Source organism: Opisthocomus hoazin, chromosome 16 (assembly GCF_030867145.1).
Source record: "Opisthocomus hoazin isolate bOpiHoa1 chromosome 16, bOpiHoa1.hap1, whole genome shotgun sequence".
NCBI lineage: Eukaryota > Metazoa > Chordata > Aves > Opisthocomiformes > Opisthocomidae > Opisthocomus > Opisthocomus hoazin.
In genome coordinates this window covers 13,001,151-13,010,182 of record NC_134429.1, presented here as the reverse complement: position 1 = coordinate 13,010,182, position 9,032 = coordinate 13,001,151, and the positions used below count along the sequence as shown (strand labels likewise).

The 9,032-nt window shown below is 50.0% G+C and overlaps 1 protein-coding gene across 3 annotated transcripts; it reads right to left on the bottom strand.

The window, feature by feature from the left end:
• Positions 1-673: 673 nt before the first annotated feature.
• TARDBP (TAR DNA binding protein) lies at positions 674-6,790 on the bottom strand. 3 transcript variants are annotated; one of them, XR_012765664.1, is made up of 7 exons: positions 6,643-6,790; positions 5,969-6,221; positions 5,089-5,252; positions 3,869-4,009; positions 3,006-3,176; positions 2,044-2,631; positions 674-1,519 (listed from the first exon to the last, which is right to left on the bottom strand). XR_012765664.1 is itself a non-coding variant. In XM_075437086.1 (6 exons), the coding sequence occupies exons 2-6, from the start codon at positions 6,204-6,206 to the stop codon at positions 2,101-2,103; spliced, it is 1,245 nt and encodes a 414-aa protein (XP_075293201.1). In that variant the 5' UTR covers positions 6,207-6,221; positions 6,643-6,790; the 3' UTR covers positions 674-2,100. The 3 variants fall into 3 exon arrangements, 2 of the variants coding, with proteins under 2 accessions (XP_075293201.1, XP_075293203.1); XM_075437086.1 differs by having other exon boundaries at positions 674-2,631; XM_075437088.1 differs by having other exon boundaries at positions 674-2,631; positions 5,969-6,218.
• Between the last annotated feature and the right edge of the window lie 2,242 nt (positions 6,791-9,032).

Below are 9,032 nucleotides of genomic sequence, written 5' to 3'. Positions count from 1 at the left end.
GGAAATAATCTTCCACCTGTTTCTGTGGAAACATCCTGCTCTTTGTTAAGAAGCTGCCTCTCAGTTGACACCTTTGCACCTGTACTAAACTTAGTTTTTCAGATTAAGACTTCTGTCAATGTCTGCGTACATTTCCTAATGCTTTATTCAGGTGGAATGTCTTTCCTGCAACTAGTTCTATAGCTTTCTGCCAGGCTCCAAGTGTTGCAGTGCTACTTCCCTTGAGTGGACTGCTCTAAAAACAAGTTAAAACCACACCTCCCCAAGGGAGACACTGTGGACAGAAACACAGCTCGACACTATGGGCTTGTCTCCCCCCATCCACTTCTGCCAAGGAACTCCAGCTCCGAAAAAGGTCACGCTCCTTGGTACAGATGCGATCTGGAGGGGACTGCTTACCATTCTAGGTGCGGGCACCCAAACGTGTGGGAACTGGATTTTAGAGAAATGCGTATCACTGAATAGTGCAAAAATACAGTGGATTAAAGCTGGGTGTCAGGTATCGATACAGGATGAGTGGTGGCTCCGTTTGACTTGTCAGCTTTTAGAGCAAGCTTATCTGAAACAAACCGAATTACTGCAAAAAAGCTTTACAGAAGTTCATCTCAAAAGGGTAAAGTTAATTAACTGCTATGAATTCTTTGCATTCAGGGCTGCAAAACAAAGACACATATTACTTAAATCAGTTTTATTTAAGAATTTCCTACAGTGACAAATCTTATAAAAAGCATCCAAACACGAAACTGCAGCAAACAGCATTCTTGTGGATATCTTACAGACAGTGGAGCGTCCACCCTGACGAGACACACTGAGCTCGCTAGTGATCTCTGCTACAAGAGCTGCTGCAAAGCACACCACAAGCTCAATGTTCCCATCACAAACCCCATCATCTTCAGTTCACATTACCACACTTACAGATCATTAACAGAAAAAAAAACACACACCATACAGCATTCACAGCAGTTGACATAAGGGAAAAAAAATACAAATATTCATTTCACAGAACACATTCAACTAATTCATTAACTAGGTATAAAACCCACTTAAAGTCTTCCACATATGGATGTCCTTTGAATGCCATAAACACTCGTACTTTATTTGCTATCATTGCTCTCCGCACACTCTCTCACCAAAGCCACAGGATTGAGAGACATCTCGCCAAGTCAAATAAAATCCCATAATGCACCACCAGGTCTCCGCATGCGCTCTCTCCTTTTATCTCGCTCATACCAGCCCTCTCATGCCTCGGCACCACCATCAATCCCACACAAGGTTTCAAAAGTTCAAACAGCCTTCTGGTTCCATCTCACAGCCTTGCGTTCACAGCGTTGATACGACTCCATGAAATAAAGAGTAGCGGATAAAAATGGAACACCCACCGTCTAAGACGCAGCATGTGCGGTGTGATGAAGTATTCTTGGATGAGAAAGCATGTAGACAGAAGTATTCCTAAGGCAGAATATTTACAGCACTGCTTTCAATGAAGTGCTTCTTCCATACACATTTGAAATGAGATGAACTGCGGAGATTAAATGAAGCCTTCATATCGTACTTTAGTATGGAGGGGAGACAAGTGTTTAAAAAAAAAAAAAACAGAAGACAAACAAAACAAAAACGACACTGTGTTCTCCAATTCTCCAACTGGGGCACTTGGAGAGTCTTATGGTGGGATCAAATTAAAAACAAGAGGGAGAGAATGCTGTTTCTGACCAATGGTTTCCATTTTGAACATGCAAAGAATTCAGGTACCGAGGAAACAAGGGATAAAGTATTACAGGAGAAACCTTTCCTATCGACTGTAGTGTTAGTTTACCTATCGGGCAAACAGCAGTCCGCTTCCAAACATTCAATATTCCAACCAGATATGTAACAAAACTTAGAAAATTCCTTTTACCTTTCTTTTTTCTTTTTTCTTTGTTTTTTGTTTTTTTTTTTTTTTTTTTTTAAAAAAAGAAAAATGTCAAAAATACTGCTGAATATACTGCACACCGAACAAACTGATTTGGAAAATTTTAGTATATATGTAATTTACAGTATACTTACCACGGGTTAGAAAAATTTGATTTCCCACCACAGAGTCAGTATCAGAGCCCACTGCGTCTACATTCCCCAGCCTGACGATTTGGAATCCATGCTTGAACCAAAGCCTCCGTTAAACCCACTACTGGAGCCCGCGTTCGAGGCCGAACCCCAGCCTATCGCCGCCCCCGAGTTGGAGCCGCCGTAGGAGTTATTTCCTGAGCTAAAGCCCTGGTTCTGCTCCCGCTGCATGTTGCCTTGAGGCTGGCTGTTCCCCGAGGGCCCTGACTGGTTCTGCTGACTAGCCAGCATGCCCATCATTCCCCAGCTGCTCTGCAGGGCTGCCTGCGCTGCTGCCATCATGGCAGGGTTGATGCTAAAGGCTCCGAAGTTCATGCCCCCACCCATGTTACTGCCCTGGTTGTTACCCAGTCCTCCCCCGCCACCTCTGCTGTTGCCAAACCCCCCCTGATTCCCAAAGCCTCCTGGATTACCACCAAACCTTCCACCTCTCTCTAACTGTCTATTGCTATTGTGCTTAGGTTCAGCATTGGATATATGTACGCTGATTCCTTTAATGATCAAGTCCTCTCCACAAAGAGACTGGGCAACCTATAAGAAATAAGGGATGGATTAAATGTATGCTAGACATCTTTTTTTAAAATGTTAGTAGTACAAGACAAAAAAACCCACATGATTCTGAGCAGATATTTAACCTGCAAAGGAAACACATGTGTACACTTCATCCAGTTTGAAGTGTTTTATCTTCACGACTATGCTAACTGCAGTACAAAAACCCGTCTGTACAACAGCATCTGAAAAGTGTAACCTTGGACAGTTCAATAAATGAAATCCAGCTAATACCGCTGGAATTCTCAAGACAGTGGACAAGTAAGTGTTCTGTGGGTAGTTTCAGAAATAATGCTTTATCAAGCTACTGAAACATAGGCTGTCTAAATATGAAGTTAAAATATTTTCAGACATACCTGATCATCTGCAAATGTAACAAAAGCAAAAGCTCGGAAGGGTTTAGGAATGAAGACATCTACCACTTCTCCGTACTGGGCAAAGAACTGTTGGAGTTCGTCTGCCGTCATGTCCTCAGTGCAGCGCCCAACAAACACTTTTCTGCTACGCAAAGGTTCGTCAGGACTTTGCTGGAGAGAATTGAAGAGAGAAGAAAAAATAATGAAAACAAAAATCACAACTATCCTTGAGAACCAAGCTACATTATGATAAAGGCCCCTTTTAATCAAGGCTGTTCTGAGGACTGAAGATCAAGAGTTTGAGATTGTAAGTTAAAGACTTAAGTTCAGAACATGCCTGCACCTTGGTAGAGATGGAGAAGAGTCACAAGAAAATGAAGGCAGAAGCAATCCCCAGGAGCAGTGTGACAAGGCCACTGCAGAGGACGCTTTTTTTTCCCTTTAATTAACTGCATATATATACACAGGAAATAAATAGAAGCTTCAGGTTCAGTTTTTAACTCAAAGACTCATTCTGATCTTCCCTGGGTTACTTATTCCGCCTGCTTTATTCTCCATTTATTCATGCAGCAGACAAGTTAAGCAGGTACTGCTGCACATAAAACCACATTATTTTCAGATTTCCTTCTGTACGTAATTCCCCCACATAACTAGCTATTTTCCCAGCACTTCTTGTTCACTTCCTGCTCACCCACCTCCTCCCTGTTTTCCTTCCTTGCTCTCACTTGTCCTGTCCAGACACAGACTGAAAAGCCACGTCGAAGGTGATTACTGATCTGTTCTTCTGCTCACCTAACAGCGCTGCTGAAGAACTGCACTTCGAGCGTTTGGTAAAAATAAAATAGCAATAAATATGGACGTACCTTAGAATTGGGAAGTTTACAGTCACACCATCTTCCATCTATCATGTGCCGCTGAGACATGACTTTCACCTGGGTTTCATAATCCGTAAACCGAACAAAACCAAAACCTTTTGAGTGGCCAGTTTTAATATCCTTCTTAACCTAAGACAAAAAAAGCAGACTTTTAAAAAGATCACAGAAACAGTGCATGCCTGTCTACGTGACTTAATGACATGCTATTCACCAGTCATCTTCTGTATCAACCTCGATACCAAGATCATCAGAAAAAGCATACAAAAGGTGTCCATTGTCTCACTGTATGTGCCTGCCTGTTCTTACAAAAACTACCGCAATAGTATACAGTCAAAGCAGGGCCCTTCAACACCTACAGATTAAAGTTACCAGCTTGCCTCCAGCCCAAGCATAACCAAAAATGCGACAGAAATACTCTGTAATACTGTGCCATAGCCAGCCCAGCTGTGTAAGCAGTGCGGCCACCAAAGGGGCAAACCCGTGTCGCTGCACACAAGAGGCACGCAGGTAACAAGATAACAAACAAACCAAGTCTGCCAGGATCAGGCGAGATCCCCCTTCCGGGAGCAAAGAAACACCACGTGTGGAGACAGAAGAAAACTGAAGCAGGTCAGTCGTTGGACTTCAGCTGTCAGAGAGCCTGCAGGCCTGGCAGGCCATCTGGCAGCGAAGGCCACCGCAGCCCCGGGCATCCACACTGCCCACACAGCACCAGGTCCGCGGCACCACGTGTGCCCAGCGGAGGTGGGATGCGTGCGCTGCAGACCAGCAGCGGGGTGCAGGCAGTGACCACACAGCAGTAACCGCTGGGGTGAAGCGTGCTGTTACTGCGTGAATTGACAAGACTGATCAGCTCCCAAACAGAACTTTCCCGAACGCTCCCATCACAGCGATCTTCAATGCCTTAACACACACACACAGAGTCAGCTACAACAATTAGTAACAGTAATATAAATTAAAAAGCTCTTAAAAATGCTGTACCCATTAATCTGATCTGCATGGGTTGCCACTCGCAGACATCCCTGACCATCGGTACCTACAGAAGCCTGCAGCTACAAAGCTCATGGGACAAAATGCAACCTATGGACAGAGCCACACAGCTCCAGATCTTCTCTGAGTTTATACGGCTCTTGTTTGTTTCTACTGGCTTCGTCCGGACTGATTTCTACCTGATGTCCCTCCTTCCTTGAGCTGCAGAAGGATTTTACCTGCACCATCAGAACTTCTCCAAATGTACTGAAATACTCCTTTAAGTCTTGTTCAGTGGTTTTCCAGGGAAGACCCAAGACTATTAAATCCGAAGTCTTCTGTACTGCCCGTTTCACTTTCACAGCTGATGATGCATCCGTTTCATCCATTTTTCTCTTATTATCTGAGTATAAAGAAGAACATTAGACATCATCCTCAGCTCTGGAAATTGCTTCCACTGATTATGAACTGCACGATATAAAATCATAGACTACAATGAGAAAAAGTAGAGACTACAAAAGAACACAGGCCAACTGCTGGGAGCTTATTCTTATAATCCACATCCACCTGCCTACGAGTATAAGGAGAGAAGAACAGTCTATGCTTAAGTCCTCCTCCAAAATGCAATTTGACTGAGTTAGTTTTGCATTAGTTTACTAAAGAATAATCCAGTAATGGGAGAAAACAGGAATTTTTAACAAGAGTGTTTCATTAGCTATTTATTTCCATTTTGGGGGGCTAGGGGAGGGGTGGTGGTCAGGCTTCTCTTTTCCTAATGGCACCTCTGACCAAACCACAGCTTCAGGAGAAGCATCTGTGAGTACACAGAGAACCCAGCACAGCGCAGTCTTCAAAGGATCTGTGTAAGGCTGTGACCCTTCCACGGACACTGTCATTAAAGTGCTTGTATGAGCAGAGTTGAAATCTTACTGCACACATGAAAACTTGGTGGGGTCACATCGACTCTGCAGGACAGATACGTGACCAAAATCCCCACGCTTCTGTACATCGGAGGGTTCAGCAGCAATACTGCTGCCGTGTTACATCGGCAGTGACTCACGGACCTCTCGACTGACGAAAGCAAGCTTGTACAAAACAGCCGCAGGAGCGAAGACAAACCTTTGGGATAATTGACCACATAGACGAGGTTTCCCCACCCGGCCTCCGGCGCGTGCAAAATGCCCTCCACCAGCCGGACCCCCCGCATGCACTGCGAGACCGGGTTGCGGTAGCGCAGCCCACAGGCCCCGGGGAACTGGGCGGTCACGGTGGACAGCAGCACGGTGCCGTCGTCCTCCGAGGGGATCTCGATGGGCTCATCGTTCTCGTCCTCCGTCACCCGGATATACTCCGACATCGCTGCTGGAAGCTACTGAAGGGTAGAGGAGGGGGAAAGCGGGCGTAAGCCATCACCGCGCTTCAGTTTCCGCCTTTCCGGCCCTAAGGCGCAGGCCCATCTCTACTTATACTTATTACACACCCGGGCTCACGGGAGTGCGTTATTCACGGGCGCTAAAGCCTCGGGCCCTGCTGCTCCACGGACCAACACCTCGGCCCGTCCCGGAGCCTGCGGAGGGACCGGCAGCGGCGGCTCTCCGAGGCACGGAAGGACCTCCCAGGGCCGCCGCAGCCTTCCCCCTCGGGGCCGGGACCGGTGAACAGCCCCCCCCCGGCCCCCCCGCCTGCCTAGGCCCGGACAAGCCCGCGGCGTGCGGGCACGGCCCGTCGCACCCTTCACCGCCGGCAGCCCCGGCCCAAGCGGGCCCCGAGCGCGCCCGCCGCGCCCCGCTCACCGGTCAGGGGAGGGAGCGGCGTCTCCGGGAGCGCCTCACCGCCTCCGCCGCGCACCGGCCCGCCGCCCTCCGCTGGCGCCGCACAAAATGGCGGCCACGGCCCCCCTCAGAGGCCGGGCCGGGCCGCGGGGCGAACCATCACCAGCGGCGGGGAGGGGCTGCGGCGGAGCGCGTCCGGCCGCGGGAGGGCAGCGGGCCCCGGCGGCGCTCGGCACCGCGCCGCCCGCCCCACGGGGGCCGCGAGCTGCACGGCCGGGGCGGTGGCGGCGGGCGAACGGGCCGTTCCGCGCCCCGCTCCCCCCCCAGCGTCGGGGCCGGTGGTGTGGCCCTGCCCGCGCCTGCGCGAAGCGCGCTGCGAGCGCGGGAGCTGCCGGGAAGGGGCGGTGCTGGTGCCGGACGGGGGCTCCCCCGGGGAGGGGCGGGGGGGTTCCCCTCCGGCCGCGGGCCGGGCCCCCAGTAAATGGCGGCGGTAGGGGCAGAGCCCGCGTCCCGGGCCGTGTAAGGACCTGTCGTCCCGGTAGCGGCCGCCGCTCAAGGTAAAGGCGGTGGCTGGTGAGGAGAGGGGCCGCCGGGCTCGGCGCCTCCCGGGGCAGCGTAACTGGGCACCCTCTGACCGGGGGCCGGCGGGAAACGGAGACTTCCCGGTGCGCAGGAGAGCCTTACCCCGGGCGGCGAACCCCTCGCTCCCCTCAACACAAGAAGTCCGCCTAGTTTGTAACCGCCAAAAGAACACCCACCCACCCGCCAGCCCCCGGCGCTTCCCACCCAGCCCGGGCCGGCGAGGCGGTTGGCTCAGGGAAGGCGAGGGGTCCCCATCGGTAGGGAGAAGCCTGCCGTGAGCGGGCCGGGCTGTACCGAGAGCTCTCCCGGCTGGGCAGGAGCGGACACCGAAGGCGCTTTAAGATCCCTTGTTCGCAGAACTCGATGATAACCTGAGAGACGCTGAGCGTGGCAATCGCGGCAGCACCCAAGGGTCAGCCTGCAGGTGCCTGCGTGTGAGGTTATCCCTGAGAGCGCAGGGGGCAAACCCGCTCGCCCAGAGACCGGGGCGAGCAACACCGGCTGGGGCGCGTTGCCGCGCCAGCAGCGTCGTTCTGCGCTTGGTGGGAAGGGTTGCTGCGACATGCCTCGGTCTGCAGGCGCTCCCTGCGCATCTCGGGAAGGACTAGCCGAACCAGGCTGACTCATGCAGACAGTTCCATGGCAGCTCAGGTCTGTATATCATGTTTAGTGTCGGTCTGACACCCTGCCCCGCTGCCCCAGCAACGGGTGCGTCACGCAGAACTGATGTCTTCATTCATTCTGCCAGATGTTTGGGGCTTGCTTTTGGCCTCTCTCTCTCCCCGCCCCCCCCCCCCCCCCCCCCTTGGTACCCTGCTCTGACCTTGTATAAAACAATTTTGTAGGATTGCTAGAAGTTAAAGAAAGCTAGCTAGCCCTGTCTAATACCTAGTAAGGGTTTGCTATAACATGGATTAATCCTCTCTAGACCCAGTCTCCCCTTCATGGAAAGAATTATTGGTTAAATCTTGTTATGCAGCATTATAAACTTCTGAACTTCAAACTCCAAACCCATTATGGCTAAGGGAATCTCACATTCTTGCTGCCACTTTTCTGACTTAAAAGGTACAGAACAGCCCCCCCCCATCTACGTACGTTTTCCTAAGCTGCAGTCGCAGGAAGGACTGCTAGCTAGGCTGCTGTGCCAAGCCATCTCTGCTCGTGTACCTTACACAAGTCTGGGTGCAAAAGAACCACATGGAGGAGAAAAACATAGTGGCAGAAACATGGTATTTTCCACCTGGTCTGGTTCCTTTTATAAGGTTAATCATCTGCTTTCAATAGCATAGCCCTCTAGATAAACACTCCGTTTTTTCTTATTCTGCAGTGATAATACTCTAAAGCTATAAATTAGTAGCTGTTCTACAGTTTTAATCAATCATTTTATATCTGGATAATTGCCATTCCACATCTGCAAGTTATTTTATTCTGATACTTTAATAATAAGCTTATCTGGTCCATCAATCACAGTCACATTAGTTGCAAGTTGCACCAGAAACATCTGTAACCCAATCAGTTTTCATTGCAAGATAGATATGAACAGGAAGCCACACAGGGTTGCCATTAGCAGAGCTGTAGAGTCCTGCCTGCCGTTGTCGTGGAGAGAAGTGCGCTGCAGAGCTTTCTCTAACCGGCTCAGCTCTGGGACTTAACCAGTGGACTGTACCACGCTATTATAATGAAAATAATTCTACTACCTTCTTCTCCCTCCTTTCTCCTCTTCTGTTTCTCTGCGACACCCATCCAGTCTGCATGTGGGCCATGTGCCCATCTAGCTTGTCCTTACTTGCACTGGTCTCCTAAAGAGAAGTAAAAATAAGTACTAGTAG

Coding starts and splice junctions, on each gene's coding strand:
- TARDBP (XM_075437086.1), bottom strand. CDS start 6,206: ATGTCGGAGTATATCCGGGTGACGGAGGACGAGAACGATGAGCCCATC. Junction 5,253..5,968: donor TGTGGTCAATTATCCCAAAG/GTTTGTCTTCGC, acceptor CTTTATACTCAG/ATAATAAGAGAAAAATGGAT. Junction 4,010..5,088: donor GAGAAGTTCTGATGGTGCAG/GTAAAATCCTTC, acceptor TTTTTGTCTTAG/GTTAAGAAGGATATTAAAAC.